Source organism: Vidua chalybeata, chromosome 1 (assembly GCF_026979565.1).
Source record: "Vidua chalybeata isolate OUT-0048 chromosome 1, bVidCha1 merged haplotype, whole genome shotgun sequence".
NCBI lineage: Eukaryota > Metazoa > Chordata > Aves > Passeriformes > Viduidae > Vidua > Vidua chalybeata.
In genome coordinates, this window is record NC_071530.1 from 131,697,648 (window position 1) to 131,725,535 (window position 27,888).

General features: G+C 34.6%; 1 protein-coding gene across 4 annotated transcripts in view; it reads left to right on the plus strand.

Moving 5' to 3' along the window:
• Positions 1-27,888, plus strand: part of VPS13B (vacuolar protein sorting 13 homolog B) — a 429,986-nt gene that overhangs the window by 258,544 nt on the left and 143,554 nt on the right. For all 4 annotated transcript variants that reach the window (XM_053960664.1, XM_053960682.1, XM_053960693.1 and 1 more), the window contains 2 exons: positions 17,699-17,902; positions 26,642-26,768. In XM_053960664.1, the coding sequence (XP_053816639.1) occupies positions 17,699-17,902; positions 26,642-26,768 (331 nt within the window). The remainder of the gene's footprint in view (positions 1-17,698; positions 17,903-26,641; positions 26,769-27,888) is intronic.

Below are 27,888 nucleotides of genomic sequence, written 5' to 3' on the forward strand. Positions count from 1 at the left end.
GCAGGTCGTACTAAGTAAACCAGACCACTTTTGGCCTGTAGGCTGAAGTGACTCCATCTAGTATGTCTTAGGAAAAAGAAATGCTAACTTGGAGAGGAAACTAAAGTGAAAAGGGAATGTTGGAAAAACAATGTGCCTCAATCATTTGGGCACAAATATAGTTTCAGGTGATTATTGGAAGTTGGAAAGAAATGTATTGACATTGTAACTTCCAATATTCCTGTACTGTATAAAAATTACTCTTGGAGTATTTTCTCCAGTAGAAAATGGACTAACTTAGTTTTGATATTAATATGTAGTAAAGAAAGATACATGCACCCTAACAGCAAATTAAGGGCTTCTGAAAGCAGTATGGTGACACATTCCTCTCTGGTGACAGTAAGAGACAGTGTCTCTTTTTTGATTTTTTTTTTCCCTGCTAAATTGTAGGAGTTGGTTTTTTGGTTTTAATGTTTTTTCATGATTCTCTGATTCTTAAACTTCAGCTCCAGCTGTGCTTGTGTTCCACAAATATTACCAGAACTGTACATTGCCATCAAGAAACTGTCAGTTCTGTTGGTTGGAAGATTATCAGATTATCATAAGGCCTTGGGATGGGATCAGGGAACAGAATAAAGGAGGTTTTTTTTTGATAAGAATGCAAGTAAGACATTCTAGCCTGGCTAAAGGGAGGGAAGAGCAGTTAATTGAAACTGTGAAGGAGTCAGCCAGAGTAAATGCAGTTTCTGCTAAACAATGAAGGACAGAACTATATTTTTGTGGACTTTAACTACTGATGAATTTTTAAGAAGTGTATATGTTGGGGGTATGAACAGTGAATAGCACTAGTTGTGCTAAGCTACCAGCAGAACTGGGCACTATTAACAGGGAAATGTTTGAGAAAACTTCATCACAAGACCCAGAAATTCTGGTTCTCTTGACTGAAAAAAGGAGAGGATGTGGATGCATGGATATGCTTAAATATGGAGCTGAAATTGAGATGATGTTTAGTTCTACTTCTGTTTTGGGATAAGGGCCTTATTACACCAAATACTGTGCAAATGCTATGATGGATTATAGCGGTAACTGCTGATCATCCCCAACAGGGATTAGCAAACTGTCACGTTAGCAAACAATAATTAATGGAGTTTTAGGGAGTATCCATGAACAGATAGAGGAGAATAATGCTGAGTTACAATATTGTAGTGCAGAAATGAAATTGCTGACAAAGAGCTCAGAGAATAGAGGCTGATTGGAGGCTGTTGTGTAAAGGTCTTACTTATAAAGTCAGGAATAATACTGCCAAACTATCCAGTTCTGGGAGTTTAGGTAAGCAGAATCCCAAGCTTTCCTCAGCTTGGCCAATAAGGAACCTAATTGTTGTCCACGCTCTGGATTCATCATTTTTGAGATCCAAGGATTTCATTCATGTCATATATCAAAGCTTAATAGTCCAGGTCTGAGTGTTCTATGGTCATTTTCATGTGTAGATCTTTCATAGATCAAAGCATAAAGCTGTCCTTAGACTGTTTCCAATTTGTGAATGTAAATGGAAATTCTTTAGACATGCCCCTCCCTGCAAAAACAGTACATGTAAAGAGTTTACTTATTAAAAGGTAGCTGTAGATGTCATTATTTTTTCATTTAGCCTTTTATTAATAGAAGCCTTTTCTTATTATATTTTTTTCACTTTTGTAGTTTACTGTTTTTGATTATTTAACTCTCAAACATTTGCAAATAGCAAAACAAAGCTTTTTTCCTTATAGAATAGCTGCTATTTATCTTTATTTCAAGGAACTCCATCTAGAAATAAAGGAACTCCATCCTTGAAATAATCCTGTAATGCCCATAATGGGTTAACAAAAATCCATCAGTGAAATAAGGAGCAATAAACAATTTTCTTTGTGCTGATAGTGCTGGAGTGAAAGGAAGGAAAAAAATGATTCAAGGAATTTATGAAAAAAGCACATACATAGCCAGCAGTCTGTGTGGAAATCTGCTTTTTCTTTCAAATGTGGTTTGGAAAATCAAATGCTTTTCAAAACTTTTCAACAGCATCCACATCTGTAAGCATCTTCTCTTCAGAAATATTTTGACATGTTTATATTTGAAAAACTATACCTTGAAATTATTGTTCAAAAAGCCTGGATTTTCTATAACTTTATTATGCATAAAAAGGTTACTTTTTGGTATTTTCCTTTTCAAACCAAATAACAGTTTGAAAACTGTTCTGGTTTTGCATAGAAGTTAGCATTAAGGTAACTAAATGTTTCCCAGAATATGGACCTAATATACATAATTTCCTTTTAAGAGTTGATTATTCAAAAAAGGTTCTATTAAGACTTATTTTCTATTTTACCTGTTTTTGTTTTCCACACTTCATTGAGGTTTATCTGGTAGGCAAACAAGGATTTAGCTAATGCTGAGTAGGGTTTCTTCTCTGAATAAAGGCAACAAAGATATTCAGTGAAAAAAAATGTATGCACATAGTTTTTGAGGGAAATGTGAGCTGCTTATTAAATTGTCTGTTTGTACCACAGGGAATTAGGAAAAGTATCAGTTTTAGTATATTGTAAAGTCTCTACCACAGTTTTTCACAAATTTCAAAATTATTACAACTGCAGGGTGATGTTATATAGGAAAAGAAATAAGAGAATAAATTACTAGTGTTTTTAAAAGTATGTATTTTTTTCCATATAAGTTGTGAAATGGGATTGTGTTAGCATCCTTTTAAGTTCTCATCTATCTGTGTTAAGGAAAAAAAATTGTAACAGCAAAGATTCTGGAATCGCTCCCAGAATTTATTTAGTAATTTTTTTCAGATTTCAAACCAGGATGATTTTATTTCTGAAGATTTTTTTTAAACGGATTCTCTCTGCATATAATTTGAATATACAATCTTGTTTCGTTTTGCATTTAATAATCTTTAGAATTAATAATTGTATTGGGGTGTAAATCAAAATATTCATAGTAATTGCAACTTCTAAATATTGTTCTTTGCTATGGTACTTGATCACATGTTTTTTAGCATAGAGGTGTCTAAAGACTTAGGAAAATCATCTTTATCTTCTATAAGAATCCTGTACTACTCTCTGGAGTAGGGCTTAGAAGTAAAGTCTTTTCCTGCTTTACATTTCTCTCTTCTTCTGTGTTTAGCAGAGAGGCAAAAAAAAATCTGCTTAGACCTTTTGCCCAGTAAAATATTCATATATATGGATAACATTACATGCAAACACCACTCCTAATTAGCATTGGCATGTTTGAGGCTATTGCAGCAGTTATTAATTTAAAACTCTCAGTGGAAACTAATTGTAAAATAACAGCTGGAACTGCCCATTTAGTTTCAGAAATGTAGCTTGCTAATCATCTAATACCAAAAGCTATTAAAAGCTAAATTTATATTTGGAATTTGGCTTAAAAAATGTTCATCTTTAACCTTCAAATTTGTTTTTATTCAAAATTTCCTTGTGAGTTCTACAGGAATCTTCAACATAACTAATTTTCCTAAATACATAGATTTGAAATATATTTCCTTATAATGTAAGAGTAAAAATAAAATAAATTTTATAAGAACTTAATTTTTGCAACTTTACTTTTCTCTTTAATTGATAAATTTAATCACTGTGTTCTCAATACACATACCTACTTTATATTTTTTCTTTCACTTAGTAGCACACAACCTGATTCATACAAGTTTTAATTTCTTTGTGCAGTCCCTCAGAGAAAGAAAATTGAAATATACTTCATAGAAACATTCCTATCAAGGAGCAGTGCCATTATGTCATTTAAGCATCCATTTGTTGTTAATCAGGGCTGCATTTTTGGAAACCTTATTAAATGTGTTAGAGGAAAAGAAAAACAAGTACGTATCAATAAAGAATGAATTAAAAGGAATAACTATTTAATTTAAACAGATCAAAGTCGAAACACATAGAATTGATAAAGATATTTTTTAAGTCTAGTAATTATTAAACAGTGCATATATTAAAAACATTTTAATATGAAAAAACACTGACCTTCCTCAATGATTTATTGTTACTTTCAACTTTGTTTTGAGGACTTAATATATATTTTATCTGCAATGCTCTTCCTTTCTGCTTCTAGCTTAGCTGAGGTGTTTGCACAACTGGGTTCTTGTCACTAGCTGCCTCCCATCCTTGGGGATGGGTGGGGAGCAGGAATGAGCTTAACTTGCATGGAGATTCATGGAGATGTGTTCATGTGTGGCCAAAAGCCCTGTTTTATAGGCAGATGGAGATTTCAAAGAGCAGATTCATAAATCTCTCAAAACTGCTCAGATTTGATCTGGAAGACCATGGGCTCACATGTTTGGGAGGAGCTCCAGTGTTGAGGCATGGGGAGGAGAACCACTCACCTTGGGCATCTTGTGGAGGTGCCCGTTCTTCAGCACTGCAGTGGTCTCCCCTGGCACTGTGGACTAGTTCAGTGGTAAATATGGTGTGTGTGTGTGCAAGCCAGTCATGGTTAGTGCTTAACTGTCCTAGTTAATGCACAAAGCATTTGAATTTATTGCAGTTAAGATTGCTTCATTATTCAGGTATCATTCATTCTATCACCTCTGTGTGATTTAGAACTAAATTGGGAATGGGTTTCCAGACTCCTTTTAAACTGGATTGTGTGTTCAGGAATTTCTCAGGTTGGACAGTTTAGTTGTGAACTTAAGAGACAGGCATCAGGGATGCATCTCTTCAAAATGGAGTCTACAAAATCTACGTACTTTATATGATTTACTGTAGCATGCACTCCATTTCTTTCATTTATTATGATGCCATCATTAAACAGCTTAAGGTCAGAAGTAAATAGCAGTTTTAAAGTAAAACTTCCACAAGGGCATTGCTGTCTCTGCTTTGCTCATGGGCTATACTTTGTTCTATAAAAAGATTTCTCAGCTATGTGTGATCTTAACTACTGTATCTTCTGCAAAGTCAAGGTTAAGTTAGAGAAACAAAGCAGGCTGAACTCAGAGTTTCCTTGGTCTTCTGATAGTTCTTGCTGTCTCAAATAATGTTTTAACACAATTAATTAGTATTTTCTGTGCAGTATATGCAGAGCTTGCCATGTGAAATTTATACAATCTCAGTTTTAAAATCTGTAACATGTTTAGGGTGACTGAGTGGAAGAGAGATTAGGATTTCTTTCATTTGTGCTGGTTTGAGATGCTGCTTAATATGGTTTTTTCCCGTTTCCTTTTTTTTCCCCCAAAAACAGCAGTTCTGCTGTGATGAAGCCAATCAAAATAAAATCAAACAAATTGTTTTTTTTGTTAGTGCTAATCATTTTAAACTTTTCATTGTATTCTATATACACGAATGCTCCGTTTCTGGAACTTCTTGCCTTGATATTTCCTAGTCCTAAGATTCTAAATACTTTTTATGCACAGGGCTGTTTTTTTCTTGAGACCTATGATTATTGCAGTTAGTCTCATCTTTTCCCTAGGAAGCAAAATTTTTTTTCTTTTTTTTTTGCCTTCTACATTTGCACATTTTGAATGAACTGCTCAGAAATCTCATATCTCTTTCTCTTTAACCAGCACTGAAAGCTACCTCCTTCATTGAGATCAAGTCTGTAACTATTTGCTTCCCTTAACTATAATAATGGCCTTTTCTCCCATTTAAAAAATATTTTCCAAACTATTAATTCCTCCCTAAAGCAATTCTTGTACCACGGGGGAGAGAAAACATGTCAGATATTTGAAGAGTTCTCTGAGCAGGGAGGTCTCTCACCCTCCCATCCAAGCAAGTGATGTGCAGACCAGCCATGCCCAGTGAAGGGACTAAAGGAGTAAAGTGTGGCCCTGGGCTTCCTTGGGGCTGCCCAGAGTGGGGTGAATGTAATGTCAGGTTTTTAACATTGCTTTATCCATGGTTGTTGGGCAATGAGTTTTGTGCCCATTTAAATTGTAAATCCAAATTTGAACTCTTTTAAGATCTACTTCTTCATGGTGTTGCTGTTTGTACTTGTGTATAAGGAACAGGCTGAGGGACCTGAAAGAAATAAAAAAGTGTTGGGGTCATCAGGCAATTGTTTTCAGTAAGGTTATTATCCTGAACCTATTTATTGTGTAGGCATACAAGGATTAGCCCAGGCAAAAAGGTGTGTGTGTTTCATCAGCTTGGGCTTGGATCAGCTTAATCTGCCATCATGATCTGGCCTTTTGAAACAGCACAGAATTTGATGCTGTGTACTAAGAATTTTTAAATAGTTCTCAGATTCAGCATTAACATAGCCTGTAATACTTTAAAAAGGTAAACAAGAAAGGGCACAGAGACAAAGAAAAAACACATTAAATACCACTTAAAAATCCCAGAATATCTTTCATAGTTTATGTACTCAGCAACTTTAATGCAATGAAAAATTTTTAAGATAAAACTGGGAAATAAAAGGCAATCCAAAAGATGGAGTTATTTTTTAAATGAGTAGTGTTTTGTGTTTCATGTTTTATGTTATAAAGCAATGTTATTGAAGGTTTTACATTTCTTCAAGTTACATCCCTTTAATCTTTCTTTTTCCTGAACAAGTAGCTTTATATTGCGCCTGTTATTGTAAAATACAGGGGGGAATGAGGAGGGGTGTTTGAGTTTCTGTTAACATGGGAGAAAATAATTAGCTGGTTCCTAGAAAGTAATGCCACCTTAAGAGCTGAAGTGGTTCCTTTTTATGAATTACTGGAGTAATGTTCCTTTGCTTTACACAAACTCCTTACAGTTTCTTCCCAGACTCTACTTCACTGATTCTTAAAGTATAGGATCGAATTCCTATATCAAGGTTTCTTTTCTGTCTTATATATTGAAAATTAACATCTAAAGTCTTGGTTGCAGTAAATAATTTATTGTAAAAGAACTGAAGAGAGCTTTTAAAACTCATTGTTCTATAGTTTTCTTCTTAACTGTTTGTGAGTAAATATAATTTCCATAAGCTCTGGTTTCAACAAATGCTTTTTGTTGAAAAGTGTTTTCCAATATCATATAAAGCAGATTTTTTTTTCTGTGTAGCATTTTTAATTCTAGCAGGATCTCAAGGTAACTATAATGCAAGTTGTGCGCTTCTGTTACTGAGAAAAGCATATCCCGTTTGTAATGAAACATTTGTTAACTTCTGTATACAGATTGCGGTTCATTCCGTAAATATTTGTGGGTTCTCTGATGTCCCTCACAGGGTTTTATCTATGACAAATTCATACCACAGTTCTTAAACTACATTTTGGGTAGAAGATTTCTTTCTTTTGCAAAACTGTTTGCCAGTGTCTTTCATTTAATGCTTGTAAGTATTTCAACTTTGGTTTTCAATTATTTAACAAAAAGGATTATCAGAAAGATACAGAATAGTAACATGTTATTTTAGCATATTTCTCTATGGGGTACTCTTCCAAGCTCCCATGGCAAAATTAAATCCATGTTACTGTTATCCTGAGCAACTCAAATTTTACTGTTTAAGTGAGCATGGTTCCTAGCTCTTAACTGACTTCTCCAATATAGTTTCACTTAGCTCAACCACCTTAAGTACGGTCAAAAGTCATGCTTAATGTTTGTTATGTTTAAGGTCTTACTGTGCTATTAAACCTTATTATGCTGCAATAAAGAAAAAAGAAGAAAAAAAGAAATTACAAAGCCACGTATAGTGGGTTTGTGTTGCATTTCAGAAGCTTTTTTTTTTTTTTTTTTTTTTTTTTTTTTTTTTTTTTTTTTTTTTGCTTAAGAACAAAAAAATTCCATCACTACTTTTTAAGGGTTGGTTTGTAATCTTATGGGCTTTATTAGTTGTTGGACACAAAGATAAATGTACCATTCTTCAGCCTCTCAAAACATTTTTCATGCCCACTGGTATTTTTGTTGCTAGGGTTTTGGTTTTTTCTGTGAGAAGGCAATGGCCAGCACTGGTATGTTAATGGCTAACACAAGTGCACGTTGAGAGTAATAAAATACAGAGATAGTATCAGGCATCTCTGTTTCAGTGTAAATGATTGGCATAGATCACAGCTACTCCAGTTTTCTAGCTTGGTATTGTGTGTTCTTGAACACTAAAAAATAAATGGGTGTGGAGGTGGTACAAATAGAACATAGGAGTATCTACAAATGGATATGCCCTGTACTTTCAGGATAGGAGCAGGAGAGGATTGAACTCTTTCTGATAACCAAAAATAACTGTTGAGTAGTATTATTTAATCTTTGTATGTGACAGTTTTTCAAGAAACAGGAAAAAACTTGTAGATTAGCAAATCCAGCTGCAAAGCAAATTCGAAACTTTTTATGGTTGGAAGTGTATAAATACATGCGTATATGTATTCAAGAAAAAATACAGAGGAATGCAATTCTCTGGCATATCTTTTTTGACCCACTGTATTCAGACAGCTTCATTGGTTGATTTTTCCATGTTTTTGGCATAGTAAAAAAAATGCCTGATATATTATGTAACTGCAAATGTTATTGAAGTTGTTTTCTAAAAATAATTTTTAAAATCTACATGTTGTATTTTTCACACACTGCAGCTCATAAGAGTGTATCCAGTTATATTTACTAACTGGACTCAAACTACACATCATGGAATTTGTTGTTTCCCAAGTGGGCAGTGTATTTGTTTGTGTGTTTGTATCTGTGCAGTGTCCTTGCAATTTTTTTTTTTTTTTTTTTTTTTTTTTTTTTTTTTTTTTTTTTTTTTTTTTTTTTTTAGTTCCAGGCAGAAAAATAAACCTCTTAAATTTTCAACCACCACCATTTAAATATTTGGGCTGCATCATGGAGTCACTGAACTACCTGACACTGGAATCTGTAGTCTTCATGACCGATATTTTGAGTACAGAGGGATATTTTGAGTATATTTGCATCTTTTTTTGTTTCTCTCTTTGCCCTCTTTCAAACATGTATTTAGAAGTGGAACTCCCCTTCAATAAATTTTGTTAGGCATAGTTTCATACTGACTTAGAAGGTGCCAGTAGTCAGTTAACAACAGTCTAATGGGGTTTTAAGGAAGAATATATACTGGCTTTAACGTGACATTACTATGGAGTGAGGTTTTATATCAGGAGAGTTTTCAAGGGACCAGGACTTCAGGAAGAATTAAAGGAAGGTTATTTTTAATACTGTGTTATTGACATATTTTACAATATCATATACAGTATTTCAGAAATAGTTCCATCATTATGAATATGATGATTTTATAAGAAGAAAATACAAGTGGCATCTTGAGAAACTACTGTAATCAGTGCCAAAGATAAATGTGAATTGACTCAGAAAGTTAAATATTCATATTTTAGAGTAGTTTCTTCTATTGATCACACTATAAGCATTACCAATTGCAATAGACATGCTGAAAGTATGCATTAATGCACATTGTTTAATGTAAAGGAAAAGCTGGTATTTATTTGTTTGTATTGTTTAATGTAAAGGAAAAGCTGGTATTTATTTGTTTGTAATGTTCTTTTCTGCTTCAGATACAATTTGATTGATATCCAGGTATGATTTTGATATACTGACACAGCAGCAAAAAGAAATCCTGTCCCACATCAGCTTATGAAACACATTGAGGACAGTTTGCCTTCTATCCTGTTCCTTATAGCAGATTGTACTGCACCATTTAGAGAAATTCCACACATCAAATATGAAGGCTGTGTTCAGTGAAACTTCACCTAGGTATTTCCAGGTGAATTTATAGAACATCTGGAAAAACTGAGATATTGTACCACTTAGTTAGATTTATCAATTAAACCAAATTCAGGCTGAAAACAATGGGGAAATCACAAGATTATTTATCTTAGTCATATGGTAAAGCAAGTACACGCAAAATATTTAAAAATCTGAAATGAAAGATCCTTTGCCTGCCAGGCAGCATTAAGTTTTGAGATAAAATTATTTCTACCACAAAACAAAAGCATAAAAGTCTCTGGGTTATATTGTATTTTGCCTTTTTTTACTAGTCCCCTCTCCAAACATCCACTATTTAGAGAAACTATATTCCACTTGGTTTTTTTCAAGGAACATTTGGCATCCAAAAATATCATACAGACCTTTCATTGGAATTGTACATACTTATCATTTATACAGTCTGTCAAGTGTATATTTATACAGTGCTTCCTGAATTTGGGTGAATGTTTCAAGAGTATAAAGAGATTCCTCAAACTGTCTAAACATTAAACAGTATAAAAATGAAAAACTGATTTTTAAAAGTTCAGACTTGCTTATGCTGTTATTTTTACTGAAGAATTTAAACAATAAAATTATAGAAGTAATTAAACAGATGACATCTAAATGCACAGCTGCATACTTCAGCTTTGTTTCATCTTACGCTTTCTTTGAGAGAGACCAGAATTACTTCATAGTTTACTAATACTGTACCTTGTGGCCATAGGGTCATTGATACTGTGTTCCAGAGACAACTCTAGAAGACAAGTGCACTGCAGAAGTTCTTCAGCTTCTTTGCAGGCAATTACTGTACTGCAGCCCTTGTAGCAAGGGACTGCTTTTATGTGTCTGGTCACCTCACAGGATATGTAGAGCATTTTCTGCCCATAGGACTAAGAAAGGAAGCAAGGGCCAAGTTTTTTGATGTGTGATCTGCTGTAATTCCTTTCATGTGTTTAGTAGCTTTTATATGATCAGTGCACTTCTACCAGTCCTGACTTTGGTGTGGCCCAGTTCACTAAGATCTGGATTTCCTAGATGGATAGCAAATGGAATTATAGTAGCACCGACCTGGCACCACCACTGTAATTAATGAGCGTGAGAGGGTGTTGGGTTTTTTTCCCTCTGTATAGGTACCTATTGGTTTCAAAATAAAAATATTTAAGTAATCACATAAATAGAATAAATAAATAGTATATCAATTAAAAAATTGCAGACACTAATTTTTATCCATATTTTATAACTTTGCATTCTCAGAATACTCTCAAAATGTTTTCTATGCAATTAGTTATAGTCACAAAATCATGTTGGCTTTATTCCCACAGTATAAATTAGTAGACTGTTGAAGAGATTGATTTTGTCATTTAAGATACGTACTAAGCAAGTTTACAGAGAAGAGGAATGAAGCCTGCCTCTCCTGTTTTCCTTTGGCATGTTCTAGCCTTGCAAAGAGGGAAGCATGTTCCATGGCAGGCCAGCCAAAGGGGTCTGCCTAACCCCAAGCGTTCTCGTTTATAACAGAGACCTGGCAGATCTGCTCTTCTGCACATCCATGCACACCATTAGGCTTGTCACCTCAGTTCTAACCAAGACAGTTTTTCCTGCTCTTTTTGAGAGGGTATCAACCACACATGCAAAACAGGCACAAACCATTGACTTCCATTCACCAGATTTCTTCTTCTGTCTTCAAAACCAGATCTCTCTTTTCTTGCATTATGATAGCTCAATGAATGTCAGTCCTTTTATAAAATGATTTGGGATTAAATAAATACCTGTATAACTCAGTAGTTGTGGTTGATGAAACTGGTGAAATAGAGGACACACAGTAGTTAGAGAAATGTGATTGTAATTTTACAGTTTTTCATCTCTGAACAATTAGTTTAAGAACTGAGGTTTTTTTCTGTGTTGTTTGTTTTTAAGAAAAAGCTACAAAGCAATTATAAGGGAAGACCTGTCTGCTTCAGCTTGGCAAGAAAAAGCTGTGCTGGAAAATATTAGTAAAAGAAAATAGTGTATTTGGATATTTTAGAAAAAGTTTGGTTATTACTGTAATTATTTTCTGTAGAAGAGTTATTGCTGCAGAACTAGAAAAGCCTAGAAGCAGAGAGGAGATAACTGTGTTTCTAACTGTCCCGTCTACATGTCTCAAAAGTGACTATTTAATACCTAGCTTGGACATATTTAAGGGAAACACTTGTAGGTAGAGAACTGTGATGGCTTTGTTGAAGATCCTGAATACCTTCTCTTAATGTCATTCTCTGTCAGGAGCCACGATTGTCATAGTAGTAGATTCTGTATTGTGCTTGAAGTATCTAGAAGCTTGGAGTGAATTCAAACACCTTTTTCATGGTTGAATTTTCTAAACATGTATCTAACATATCCTTATGCCAGACTCTGACACAGAGGAGACATGTTAACAACACATTAAAAAGCCGTGTTAACGACAATCAACTAAAATCTTAGTGTTCTTTTATATGATTAGCTGTTCTAGGTGATAATGAGTGTAGATGATTTGTTCTATACATCCAGTTGGTTTTTTTTCACCAGGCACTTTGTCATTCGTGTATTGGATCCTGTTTTAGAGCATGCTTATCCATAATAGAATTTTTTTTTTTTTTGTGATTTGAAAGTACTGAGTTCCTACATGGAATTCATTGTGTTACCTAATGATCTTTATAGCTATTTGTTATTGTATCCTCTGCTGTAGCTTTTTAAACTCTTACACCAGTTCCTCTCTTCTCAATGGTACTTACCTCTGTAGGTATACAGGGGAAAAAGGGACCAGTGCCCAAGAGATGGAAGTCAGAAATTTATCCAAGATTAATTTGAAGAAGAGGAAAATTACTTGTTGCCCTTATATTTTTGCATCCCTGTAGCAATTGTTTGAAGTAGTCTAGTGCAATCAGAAGAAAAGTTTGCATATATTTCAGCTACTGGCCTTTTTTTTTTTCAACATACTAAATGTACAAGTAATCTACCTCTCAGCTGATTTATGCCTATGTAAAAAAATGATAAACACTATAAATCATTATAAAGTTAAAATTTGTGAGTGTTGCTGACTACAAAATATATTCCATTAGAATGCAGTTAATAACTTTTTCCTTTGCATTAAGATGTTATATATTTGTCCACTATGTAAATTTAAGAAGGGGTCAGTCATTTTTATTTTGCTCACGGAGCTATCACTGATGTTTTCTTTTTACAAGAGTCCTACACATATGGAGATGAACCCAGGTACCTTAACCACTCTGACTTACAGGACATCTGCAATGTATTGTCTTCTGTAGATAATGTTGATGTATCTGGCTGTGCAGATCACAACACTAGGGCTAATCAGATACAATGCAGTTTTCATTGTTAAACAAATTCCTGTAATCAATAGTATCACTTGCTAATCAGAAAAGCATTAAGCAAAGCAGCCTTACTGTAGTCAGTTTATATTTTCATTTATTAAAGCATTGCTGGTACCCAATCCAGAGTATGCTACCAGCAGTCAATCCAGAGTATGCTACCAGCAGTTATGGAGATGGGACAGTAGTAGTGTTATTCTGGTTCTGAGCTGGAGAGGGGAGAAGGAGCAGCTGCCAACAAAGCCAGGCATGGTTCCTGGGGAAAAGAGGCAGAAACAATGAGAATTGGAGTTTACTGCTGATAGCATTTAAAAGCCTCCTCCGCTGATCCAGACTAAAATACATTGTTTCCAACATCCTAGCAGTCGTAAAACACTGTTTGTTACACCACAAGTCTCCCTAGGTACAGACTGCAGGGTGGGAAAGCAGAGGTGAGGTTACCCTTGTCCTGGAAGACATGTGTATTACTCAGTATGGCAGAATATGTACCCAGGATCATGTGAGGACCTCCTCTTCTTGCTTAAAGATGTCTTCTTCTCTCTTCTTGCAACATTAGAATGTTCTTACCTGCTTCTTTTCTTTAATTTCAGCCTTAGTGCCCTGATTCTATGATTCTTCCTCTTGCCCAGTATTGTGCTTTCCTTTTCTTTCTACTTAACTTCTCATTCTTCTTTCCATCTTCCTCACAAATAAGTGGTTTTAATATCTCCAAATTTAGGCACATCCAGGACTTCCATCATGAGAAGTCATGCTATAGGATTTTTTTATTCTAGTACTGAGATCATGTCTCTATATCTTGTGTGATGTTGGGAAAGTTCTGTTTCTCTCCAAAGGGCTCAAGTGTTAACTTGTCTGTGACAAAAAGACATCTATTATACCATCTCTTTGGTATAATTAAAAAAAAGTAAAAATAGTTGCCTTTGTTTGAAAAGCTGATAGAAGCTCAGCATTCTCAAAGGCCTGTATTGTTCTAGCCTTAGAAATAAATCTATGTTGTTGTCATAGATTCCCTTGGTTTACCACGAGATCTATGGTTTACCTTTCTCAATCTATGTTGTCATAGATTCTATGTCATAAAATCTGTGTTATCATAGATTCTCTTGGTTTACCATGTTTTTGTTCTGTGCTCTTTCTAACACCTATAGCATCTCATTCCACATGCAGTCCATTGTGCCCCTAAGAAATTCCTGCTTCAGTTTCCCTGTTTGGTACAATACATTCAATGGCTTTGTCAAGGAGGAAACTCTCTTGAGTTGAATTGGGGAAAGGTACTGAAGGTGCATTAGGTCTGTGATGAATCCTGCTGTGATTTCTACAGTAGTCAGTCACATCTCATGCATAGGTGAGGGGCTTTCAGACTACATCTAGCCTGGGACTTCACAAGCTTAAGCAGAAGCTTTTTTACATATGTGCCATAGGTTATTGCATATTTATCCAAGGTTACTTTCTGTTTCTTTTTTAAATTAGGACAGGAAGGATCTTTTACTACCAGGAAAAACCTTTCATAATTGAAATTTGGGTAGATAGATTTGTAATCTCTATACCTGGAAGCAGAAATTAGAAATCCAGTAAGTACTAATAAAAATTAGCTGTTGTGTGTAAAGTCTGCAAATATTTCTTAATTATTATATAATGTGTAGTCTTTAACTGCCATTTTCCTGGCTTGTTTAGCTTTCTGTAGGTCTCAGATGAGCTGTAAATAAATAAATTTAACTTCACTGTGGGTCTCAGAATTATACTTATTCAGCAGCCTGTAATAACTGGTTGAACATGAACTGCTTCTTAAATAAACATACAAAAAGCCTGACCCACACTAAATCAATTAAAAAAAAAAGAAAAATTTTAAACCTGTGTTTCCTGTTACATGCTTATGGTTGTCTTTGGTTGCTTGTGATCTTACTGTATGGTTGACCAACTGTTGTATTCTGCACCACCTGCCCAAAGATTAGATGAGATAGTGAAGTTGTTTTCAGAAGAGGGAAGCAATTAAAATCATAACCACTACAGTACATTTCAGCTGATAAAACATCACTTATGCTGGAGATAGAGAAGTCATTAATTTGATTTACTCTGTTTTCCTGAATTTATTTTGCTGCAAGGATTTTAAAGGGTTCAGAGTTCACACAAATCATGTGTACTTAACATTAGGCCAGGTTTGCTGTGGTTTAACCTTCATCCTTCTAGGAAGTATACAACTAATAAATTGGAGGCATACTTAGGAAAATTGTTGATATGGAAAACCAAAAATGAGTGCTTATGTAAATCACTGTATGTAAATTGTTGATATGGGAAACTAGAAATTAGGACTTATGTAAATGCCTGTATATATATATTACTTATTTGGGAAAAGGCTATATTTTGATCCTTGTATAAAATTGGCATGATGCAATTTCTGAAAGCCATAATGAGTTTCATCAAAACATCAAGGCATTAATTACTAATCCTTGTATCTTACATGTATGTATAAAATACGTGTTTCTTGAATTGAGTTATCTATAGAAACACAGTTTTCTTGGATTTCAAAATTGTATCTGAAGGATCAGAAGAAGAGTATTGTATTACATGTAAGGAGACTGTTAATAGTAGGAACAATGCAAATGTGGACTTTTTTTTATCAGCATGAAAATATTGAGGTATTAGGCTGTAATATCCTGAAGTGCATTAAAAAAAAGATGCAGCAGATAAATGTCAAAAGAATGATTTTTGTTGTGGTTTATGTTTAAATAAGTCAATTTGTGAGGGTAAGAAAGCCATTGTCACTGTGAGGACTTTCAGATTAGTGCATACAGACACATTGTGCTTGAAGAATTTGGTTCACAAGGTCATGGTTATGGTGAATGAGTCTAAGGAATATCTAGATGATCCTGTTGCAAGTTATCAAGCTGCTCAGAAAAGAAGAAATGAAAAATGCTCACTGTGAAGTAAAGGGGAGAACAATTTATTATGCATATGAAATTAGTATCATATTCTGTTTTATATACACAAGCAGATTTCCAAAAATATGTAATTTGGTGCTTTATTTTAAGTAATATTTCACAAAACAAATATTCCAGTATTTATTTGTATTAGACAAAGTATGAAAATAGACATTGGATCATACAATAATCTACTGTTGTGTTTTTTTTTTTTTTTTTAACTGCATTCATTTGGTGAAATAATGCCTTAGAAAGAATAATAAAAGGCACAGTCGTTGTGGTTAGGTCTCTCTGTGTGGAAAGTTGACAAACACATTCTTAAGTTTTAAGAAACCACATTTAATTTTGAAATACCACTACTGACATAACAGATTTTCAGTGTGTTTCTACTAAGCACTTAAGAAAGTTATAGGGACTACTGAACAGTGCCATCACACTACCTCACCAGGAATGACTTGATCAAAATGGCTTTCCTGTCATCCATATGCCTCTGTGGGTATATATGATTAATTATTTATTTTTCTTAATTGCTAACATACTCCATTGGTGACAATGGCAGTGTATTAGCAGTTTCAACTCGTATTTGGATTTGGGCAGCACTGGGATTGCACTTTGAGATAGATTGCATACCTATAGTTTGCATACTTGTACTCTTGAGTTTGCAGTTTGGGATGTGCTACTTCAATGGTTATTTATGTTTAGATTATTAGCATCATATTCACACAAATTGCAGAATTATTAATTTCTCTGTGAAGACAGCAGCTGTATACTAAATAATTTTGGCCCAAGACCTTGAACAGAAGAGTAGGTTGGATGTCATATGCAAATAAGAAGCTTAAGCTTCAATGCAGATGTATGAAATCAATAAAAATAGACTACAATTTGTGATCATAGATTGAAGGAAAAAAAATTAAGATGCCCTTGCTCCCTTATTATGAAAAATGGTGATAATATAATGGTGAGTTTTTGTTATAATATCAAATGAGCAATGCACAGAAGGCTGTATTGTTCCCAGTATAGAAAGGGCAAGATAATTTTTTTTACTATTTCCCAGTGCTTATTAGCAGAAGACAAATGGCAGTAGAAGACTTCTCTGTTACTGGTCAACGGTAAGATTGAATGGTCTCAGCAGCCCCCACTCATTTAATAGCTCTTGAATGTTTTGTTGAAGATGAGTCTGACTGTTTCCAAAACTCAGCTCAAGACTGAAGTACTTTGTAAAATCTAATGTCATAGACTTTAAAGGAATCCACAAGGAATGTTGTTCACTCAAAAATGTTTTTTTCTCACTTGTTAGAAGAATTTTATTTAAAAAACTCTGTGCTGAAATACAGAGGTAAAAGGATTGAATTGTTTTTCCATCATCTTGGAATATTCTTTTTAAGTTTTATTCTTTGGTGAATTTGAACAGTGGGACAGTTGGTTATGCTTCGTGGTTATACTGATGTGTAGCTGTTCTTATTGAGGACGTGAATGTGACATCCTTTATCCGTTCGGTAGATATGAATCAGTCCTACTTCCCCACAAGGCTGCTCATATCAATCTGATTGGAAGGGCAATGAAGCTGATGCATTGATCTCATATCAATTTTGGTACATCTGGCTAAATTTAGGAATATGTTCATTTGCAAATCTCCCATTGAATTCTATAGGAAAGAGGCAGAGGGGTACTTTTGAAGATTTGAAATGAAAATAATGCTTAGTGTAGACAAATATGGCACAATTGGTACTTCCATTTTGTTAATTTTGGACCTTAATGAATATCTGATTGATCTGATTTTGACCTTTGGTGATTTCTTTTTCTTTTTTTGACATTACAGGAGAGCACTAAATCTAGGAATTCTTCGAGACCCTGGATCAGAGGTTGAAGATAGACAATATCAAATAGATCTTCAATCTATCAACATTGGTACTGCTTACTGGAATCAGTTGAAACCAGAGAAAGAAAATGGAAAAGGAGGGGTTTTGACAGAGACTGAGAGAAATTCTCAAAATCCAGCACTTGAATGGAACATGGCCAGTAGGTAGGCATTTTTTTAAAGACTTACTCTTTTCTGAAAATACGTAGCATAAACACTGCAGAGAGCATGCACACTATACCTGAATTAAATAATTCAATACTGGTTTTGCTTTAAATTACAAGCACATTTCCCTGTAGTTTTAGACTACACATTTGAAATGCATATTACTGTTGTTGTTATACTGTAGTTACTGTCTAGTTACTGTTTGCCTTTGCTTCCATTATAAGCTCTTCTCCAAGTGACTTACTGTCTGTCCATAAAAATAACTCCAGGGCTGAGACTTGAGCTTGTAAGTCTCTATAAGCAATGGGAGGTTCTGTTTCAGGGGTTTTTTTTGGGTGTAGGGTGTGTTTTGGTGGTGGTGTATTTTTTTCTTTTTTTCTAAACTTCTTTTGTTTGTATATTTACAGAGCTTGAGTAAAATCAGCTTAGACGTTTCTAAATTAGAGAGGGATAAAGTAGAACATTTCCTATTGATTCTGAACTGGTTTTTGCACTTCTGTAACTAAAACCAGATGAATTTTGAGAATGCGATATTTCAGCTAAGTCTCCTTTATTGGGTATTGTATATATGTACACAAAGCCCCACCCTCTGGTTAAACAGGGTTGAAAGACAAAGCATGCATACACTTGCCTGCTACTTTAAATTTTGATGTTTTCAAGTATAAAATTGGGGGGCGGTTAATTGGTAATTTGTGAAGATTTAAAATATTTATTTTGGTTTTAATAAACTTTTTATACTTAAAAAATCATGCAAGTAGTTTAAAACTAAATTTTACAGACTGTGTAGCAGAGTTCAGTTCTCAAACTGGCAGAAATAAGGTCTGATGGCCAAGAGCAAGCTTTCAAAAGTAATTTTATGGATTTAGAAGCATTTCTGCTAGTACATGCCACTTTGCCTGTACATTTAGCCATTTATTTTCATATAAAAGTCCTTTTTATCTAATTCATGCAGAAACAATCTGATTTTTATGAAATGTGTGCATAATTTTATGGTTCCTAAAGTATGATTCCTATCTCCATTTAGGGATGAGATCCTAAAAGTGATTTAGAAAAACAGAATCATCTGGAAATAACTACTTCTGGTTTAATTTTCAGAAAAATGGTAGATGAGAGGACTCAGATTTTTCTAAAAGTAAGGCAAGTTGTAGCAAAGACTACATGAGGATGGCACACAGACTGAGCTTTGTAAGTGATGTATTGATGCAAGGCCAAGAGGGCAAGATAAGCTAACTCTGGAGGGAGAGCATGAAGGAAAAATATGTGGTCAATAATAAATTCCAGTTTATCATTGAAAAGTAGAGGGCAGGAAAAACAGTTCAAACCAAAGAATTGATAAAATGACAAGGAGTCACAGGAGTGCAGATAAAAATTTTAACACAGAAATAGACTCTGATGTTCATTTGTAAGATTGTGTGCTCTTTCCCGTCTTTTAACAATTTATTTTTTTAACTCTTATAATTCTAGAGAGGATTTTTATTTTAAATTCCTAGCCTTAAAAAATGTGCATGACTTTCTAGTTGGGCCTTGATGTTGGACAAGTTTTGTCCCAAAATTCCACATCCACTGGAATATCTTGGAAAATAAGATTACGTTAATCTCCAAAGGACTTGCAGCCAATTTGCAACTTAAGCTAACGTAGTAATACCAGTTACTGAGAGACTGGCTTTCCTTTTCCGTGCCATTTGCGACTGAAATCCTACTGCCTGCACACTCTGCATCTGAGCTTTATGGGTGTAGATTGAGATAGAATATTTGGTGGGATTCCTGAAAAGCGAATAGGACAAGGGAGGCAGCTGTTACAGACCATTGTGAGTTCTCTTTTTGTTTGTTTGGTTTTTTTTTCCTATAACATCTTGGACATGCTTCCTCAGCACACTTCCAAAATGAAGTTTTATTAGAATACAAATAAGTATGTTTCGTTTAAAATTGCTTTTGAATGAATCTTCTACTTGGGTTTTAATTTAGAACAGTTATAATTAAATAAATTAGATTTTCCTTTCTGGTATGCAATTACAGAATTTTAATTCCAGCTTGTTTCCAAGAAAAACTATGAATGCTTTCTTACCCTTTTGGTTTTAAATTTTACATATTTACTAAAGTTTCTTCAGGATCTTTGCATTTTTGCTTTTTAGTTAGCAGTCAGTTATGCTGTATCTGTGTTTATTTTATGACCTGTGGAAGTGATGTGTTGAGAACTGGAAGAACCTGCACTGAACTCTGCCATCCATGGTGCTATTTCCAGCCTGCACCAAGAGGACAGTTGTAGGATGTTTTACATGGTGCTTACTGTTTACAGGGTTAAGTTTATCTTAATATTTACTGCAAATACCACAAAAGCTTTATGCCTTTATCTAATTTTGATACCATTTTTTTAGATTTCTTTTAAGTTTCTTAGATACATTTAACCTGGAACATAGTGAATTATTTTTGCTGAGTTATTTTAGGGTTAATTTCTTTGTTTGGTTTTAATATACTTCTGTTTGTTCTTACCCAGTGCTCTGGTATATTAGGATCACTGGGTTTAAAGATTCTTCTTTCCAATCTATTTCCCTTATTTTTGTAATACTTTAATGCTATGTGGAGCAGTATAGAATCCAACCTATACCCAGGTTTTTTGTAGTTACTTTACAGAAAACTTCAGCATAGATGCCAGCCATTCCTTTTCCATTCCCATTTGTAAAAGCATTATTGAATTATTTAAAAATAAAATTGCAAAAAAATTTAAATAAATTATATTTTAATTTAATCTACAATTGAAATTTGACCTCATTTGTAAAATTTTCATGAAAACCAACCTATTGTTAGTTGGAGATCCATGCATATCACACAAACAAGTATCTGAAGGCTTTTGACATAATTTATCATTTAAATGCTTTAGCAATCTTTACTCTGAGAGTAAAGCAAATCCTTTGAATTTTCACACCATTTTTTCTGGAGTTCAGTTCTTCTAGTACTTAATACATTAAGGGGTTGATTTCCCCCCCACCCCCCCACCCCTTTACATTGCAGTTTGGAAAGCAAGTTGTCATCCTCTAAGACCAAGTTGTTGAATACTTGCAGGTGTTTAGTGTAAGATTCTTCAAGAGGGGCTATAGTGAAATATATAGCCCCTATATATTTCTGGGCTGGTGTATATATAATGCTGGTGTGATGCCTCCTGTGTCTATGCAGGTCATGCCAAGGAGAATGGGGGAACTGGAACCCTCTGGTAGGGTGGATGCAGTCTTGCAGAAAAAACTGTCTAGATGCTGTGCTGTACTGAGGATCAGGGATCATAACTCTTTCCATTATGAAATGTTTATACTTCACCATGGATGTTATAAAAAGCTCCCTAATGGTGTAATATATAAAAAGAATACTGGAAACAGTCAGACAGTTCTAATAAGGTTATGTACAAATGAAACCTGTCCACATTTATTCCCTTTACCAAACAGCATGAGGGGAACTGGGAGTACTTAACCGAAAGAAGTTTTCTTGATTGAAAACTGCTTTTTCAGCTTGCAGATCTCCTCCTCCCTCTCCCTCCACTCAATGGAAAAAACAACAGCCCTGAAGGAAATAAAGAAATATATCCTCTCTTGAGGCCTCGCCCCCATCCCTGTGCAATCCTTCTACAGCTCCCAGCAGCAACTTCTGCTTCCTGCAGCCTGAATAAACTTTGTTTAAAAAAAATAATAATTGAGCTTAAACGCATTACTTCTCTGTGTGGTAATGAATTGAGTGTGGCAATATACTGCGTTACAGTTTTGTCCTTGGCATGCCACCATCTGGAACAGCTCTCAGGGAGTACATCAGGGAGCCAATGATCTGTTGTACAAAACTGAACAAAATACCACTGCAAGGATCTTCAGAAAGGTTTCCTGCAGATTTTTCTTTGAATAGTTTTCATTTTCATGCTTTTTTCGAAAGTTCTTGGCAGATTGCCAAGTTCTAATGAGAAAGATCAGAAAAAAATTAATCTCTGGATCTTTGTGTAAGGAAGTAGGGACATTCCCCTTGAATCTTTTGGAATAAAATGCAATGCATTTTTTTCAGTAATTAATTTTAATTGTTGTCTTTTGTGATACCTTAAGTTGTGCTTGTATTCATACTGTACAAAGCCTTTCTCAATAATATGGGGTGTTTTATTTTTTATATTAATCCACAGCAAATAAATGCTGCACAGCATTCTTCATAAGATAGAAGTTAGCTTTACTGAGGTCTTATAATACAAAAATAGTAATCCTTTACAGCCAGGTAGTGTAGACTTATTTATTTTCTAATTTTGGTTATTAGATGGTCCTCAAAATGTTGCTATGATATTTTACTGACATGTGACATGTCTTTGCAACACCTCAGAAAGCTGAAAGGATGTGAATTAGTCATTAGTAGGTAGATATCCTAATACATTCTTAATACATTTGTATATCAGGGATTAGCTGATTTAAACAGCTACATGGGAAGCCTGCAAGAGAAAATTCATAAGTCTCAAGTTAACTGTCTTAACATATTTTGACATTTTGCATGCCTCAACACAACTAGAGAACACTTTGACTATATGGCCTATTTCATGTTAATATGTTTTTTTCTTTTTCACATTACAAAATTCTCCATGAGAACTCATCTTTCTAGCTAGTAAAATTACATGGTGCAAATGTGCTTTTGATTGTTATTCATGTATTGAATGTATACAAGTTTCTCCCTGACTTAGTGAATTTTTAAGTATATAGGGGCTCAAAGTCTAGATTCAATAAGATATTATTAAGAAAAAAATACAATTGGTAATAAGGTAAACATTTCCAAATTTCACATCTAGGTTATGTTTAGCTATTACTGGCCATGTTTTCTGTTTGTTTTGCTTAGTGTTTTCCACGCGAGAGTCATAGTAGTAGGATTTGGTCCTATTTGTGCGTTTTCTCAGCTTATCCAGTCTCACATCATCGCATCTCCATAATTAGGGCAATATCATCTCTTTGGCAATCCTTCCTCTTTGTATAAATCCAATGTGCTTCTGACTGGATGTAATCAAATACTGATGATTTGATTTGATACAATCAAATGTTGTTGCTTCCATTGCGAAATTCTGTTCTTCGCATTTTTTTCTCTCTCCTTCCCACAACGTTTTGTGTCATATTAATCATTAGATGTCTTTGCTTTCGCAGTACTTCCAGACCCCCAGTCTATCCATTTCCCTTTTCATGTCTCCTTTCATTTGTTTTGACTCATCTACACTCCCTGCTCATCAGACCTCTTCATGCCACTTACCAAGACCGACGCATTCAGTTTTCTAAAGAGGCACTGCCTTGCTCATTCCTGTGTGTTATAAAGGTGTTTGCTGTGAACATTCACACTGTTATTGCAATGCTTTATTCAAAATTCTTCCAAAAAATTAATTTCTATTATAGTGTAATATAAAAACCATAAGACTGGTTGCCACTGTATGGATGTCGTTACCTATGCTGCTGTTAGTAGTTTACTTATAGCTCCCTGTCTCTGGGTGTGTTTTTTCTTATACTTAAATTGTAAACCTTTAAGGACAGAAACCATTTTTGTTCTGTGCTTTTGCAGTGTGGATCTGTGGCCCATAACCAGGGTTTGTGTTACTGTGCAGATAAAGCCCAGATTCTGCACTGAGGCACCTCCGAACCTTATCACAGTTGCTTAACTGCCTTGTTCCTTTGCGTTAGCATATGGTCTTTCAAATACACTTACTTTTAAGTGTAGATGATCAACTGCTTTAACATCTTTAAAATACTAGCTTTTCCTTTTTTTTCCAAGACAAATATATAACAGATGCATAAATGAACCACGGAATGAATGTGCTGCAGACATAGAGCCATCATTACACTCTTCACAATCAAGTTTTTTCATAAGCTCATGTGGCGTACACCTGTGTTAAGTTAGCGTTGCACTTAGGTGCAGTGTGGAAGACTCAATAATTCAAAGTGGAATTTGTTTCTTTGTTCCTTTTGTACTCTTTCTCATATCCTCTCCCTTCATTATTTACTGTGCTCTGTTTGCCTTCTGTTTGTACTTACAATTATTTTCCTAATACTTGATTTGGCTGAGGTTCAAATTCACCCACAAGAAATTCAGAAAGTAGTAAGTAGAGATGGACAGGGATAGCACATAAGGATGATTTTAAAAATAAAATAAAATAAAATAAAATAAAATAAAATAAAATAAAATAAAATAAAATAAAATAAAATAAAATAAAGGACTAATCAATATATATATTACCAAAAATGTCCTTTAAGATGCAGTGTACTGGGTACCTACTAGTATAAAGTATGAAAATTAAGAAATGGGAATATGCCTAAGCTGAAAAATAATTTGATCAGTGATTGAAGAGAGCCAATTGAGGGTTTGAGATTTAACAAATGACTTGCTTTTACAGCTCTGTTTCAAATATTAAAATAATACTTACTAGCATTTCAAGAAGCTTCAAGTAGAAGTTTTCTAGTCTAGTTCTAGCTGCATGTTCTTTCATAGAATTGTTGTCCTATGTAGCTCTTTCATGTCCTGAAAGAAAAAAGCATTTCTTTCTCATCCATTGAGAAGGGGAAATAGGAACTGGGTAGAAAATAATTTGGTTTAAATGTAAAATAGAGGTGGTGGCAGGGAGAGAAACAATTGTAGAACTCCAAAATCTAAGACCATTTTCTCAAGTTGCAGATGTTCACTAGCCACTAACAAGTCTGATTTCTAATTTGGGGATCTAATGAGACTAACCTTGCTCTAAAAGCCATCATTAGAGCTCAACAGAGATATAGCTGACCAAAATGCTAAAGCTTTTAAGGTAAGATGGTAGTTTTCTCCACTCACTGATTGGCTTATTCTTAAGCTGCACACTTTTTATGGAAGCGTGCAGCCTTCTCAGCAATGAGGGCCATTTGAGGCAGAAGTTTATTAGAGTTGTGCTCTGCCAGTACTAGCTCTGTGGCATCTGCTCTTAACTTCTGTATACTGTTGTCCTAAATAGACGGCCTACCTCCACTGTCTAATTTATATTCCCTTATGGATAGTCATCCTTTCTACATGTTTTGAGGACACTTAAAAAATATTAGTAGAATTTGAAGCATCAAATTTGAAATAGCCTAAGCACTAAAATGAATTCTGTATCTTCTGCAGTATGAATTTTGTATCTTTTGCAGTAGACTGAATTCCACCTCGGGTTATGATTTAACTCTTGGCTTACAAACCATTAGTATTTGAGATTGTTATTTTTTCTACAGAACCCATTACAGAACCATTACTAGACTATGCATTGCAATACCCCTTCTTAATCAAGTGAGTTCAATACCTGTTCTGCATTCAGTCAAGTAATTTCTGCATAGACAGGCATATAAGCATATTGGTTAATAACATTAACATGGGTAATTCTAGCTGATGGTGGGGACTAATTGTTAATTGCATAGTTCATGTCTGGCTCACTTGTGTGATTTACACTGATGCCCGAACTGCCATGTCTCCATTAGAGATGGCAAAATTAAAGGTAATACAGGGAAATGTAACTGACATGCTGATGGAGAGTTCTACATGGATCTGTTAACTTCTTCTCTGAGGCCATGTAATTTGTTCTTTAAACTTGCATCATTTCATAGCTGACAATTTTTTATTTTGTAAACATAGGAAAACTTACCGTAGACCTATAACTTTATGATGATTTTTAGAATTATCCTTGGTGAAATGTAGGTATTTTATGTTGCTACAAACAATATTAGGTAAAAAGAACTGTCAGAAACTATCTTGGTGTAAGGAGTCTCCTTGGAATTTGGAGTGTATCCTCTTTTAGGGGCTGAAGAACATCTTGATCTCATTACATTTTTTTCCCTCATCAGAAGCTCTCAGATGGCATTTTGTGGCAATAGTTTATTTGACCTGACCCAGAAGATTCTGGCCATTTGGAATGTGTTGTCATAAGCTATTAGTGATCCATCTATAACAGTTGTGCTTCTAGGCTTACTGTTTGGTTAAAGGTGGGGGGAATGATGGGGCGGGGTGGGGGAGAGAAACCAACAAAAAACTCAAAACTAAACACCTGGCTAAAAAATAAATGCAGTTACCAAGTGTAATGACATAAATATTCTTGGTAAGTAAATGTTGATATTTAGCTGACAAAGCACCAAAAACAAGCAGTGACAGAAGGAGTTGAGGAAGACTGACACCCCTGTTTTTCAAATAATTCTAAACATCTTGGACAATAGTTACTGATTTCATGTGGGAGTCCTAGTGTTGCATGGAATTTGCTAGTTTAAGTTTTCATGTATTTCATTTTTGTGTCAGTTTTGTACATATTTCTTCAACACAGACTTTTAATGCACAAATTCAAATATTAGGCTTCAAAACAGCCATTTATACAGTGAAGGTTTTATAAATGGCTGTTTATCCACAGGCAGGTTTTAAAAATATTGGTAATAAAGTTTGCATCTTTCTCCAAATTATTGTGTATTGTGCATTAAACAGGAGAAGAAGCAGTGTCAAGTGTCAAACTTGTCTACCTGGAGAGAGGTTGAAGAGTCAAATATTTAGACATACTTATCCTGTGAAATGAAGATAGAAGTCTCTCTTCAAGACTGGAATTAATATGATTTACAATAATGATACTTAAAGATTATTAAGGTAGCAATCAAATGCCCAACTAGTGTTGAAGACGTTTTTTGCTATGTGCTGGATGTAAAGAATAATATGGAACGTTTTTGCCTCTTGACAATTTATAATGCAATTTAATCTTTACTTTTCTTTCCCTTTGTTTTCTAGCATAAGGCGGCATCAGGAAAGGAGAGCTATTTTAACTCCAATTTTAACAGATTTCACCGTTCGAATAACTGCAGCTCCTGCCATTATTTTTACAAAAATTGATGCTGCAGAGAATTTACACCCAGAGGTTTGTACAAAGTGTCTACAGAAATAGTGTAACTTCTAATATATGAATAATCTTAATATTTTACCACTCCACCATTTGAAGTCTTCAGGTGTGTTTTCAAATTGCCAACTGGAGAAAGGTCACGAGCAGAAATGTTCTTTCTCTGCTGGAGAAAGAATATTTGTATAGCACTTGATATTGAAGGCAGTCCAGCCAGAGGTAGATAAGCCTATTTTCAGTTCCAAAAATGGGAATCCTTTAATTATTTCCAGCAATTTTTTTTAAAGTTTGTGATGGAAAGGTGTTGATAAGAGGTGCAGCATAACAAAACACTGTATTCACAAGGTTCATATAAAGAAACCTGAAAATGCTATCTGTAGACTATCTATAATAAGAAAGTTAAGCTGAGTTCTCTTTGCCAGATTTCCAAGACCCCAAGTTGTCACTAAGCATCCATTTCCCTACCTTTGCTATGAGTACTTCCAGGTACTCAGATTTAACAGTAACTTTTGCTGGTGTGTTGTTCAGCTAGTTAAGAATAAGTCTGTGAAACAGGCTGCACACAAAAGGTATTGGCTGACTTTTTGCCATTAGTTTGTAGCTCAAGTACATTTTATATAGGAAAGATACCAGAAAATTTTTGTCAGCTCATAAGGATAATTTCCCTTAAAAACTACCTCCTGCGAAAAGCAGTTCTGGTATAGGAGTGTAAAGGGTGCTAGAGGTGTATTGCAACATGCAGTGGGTGTACCTTGTTGGAAAATAACAACTAGTGGGCATAGAGAGAAGAAATCAACACTTTTTTTTGTGTAAAGGGTCATCAGAAGGGCAAATGGAAAATTATTTAATGTAGAAAAAAAAAAATAGAAAGCCCGAGTATGGCTAGGATGCATAGAAGTTATTCAAGTTAAAAGAAAAAAAAAAATCTGAGCTTTGCTAATGCTTATGTTCAAGAATTTCAGTGTTTTCTGCACATGCATTCTTCTTGTTATCTATTCCCTGGATGACATTCCATGATGAAGGGAGAGGTCTAGTTTAGATTAAAGCTTGAGCACTGTGCAAGCTTCTCATGAGACAGAGCAGTTCCTCTCCCCTTCTGTCTGTTTTTCATCTCTTTATTGCTTGCCAACAGTGGTGAAGA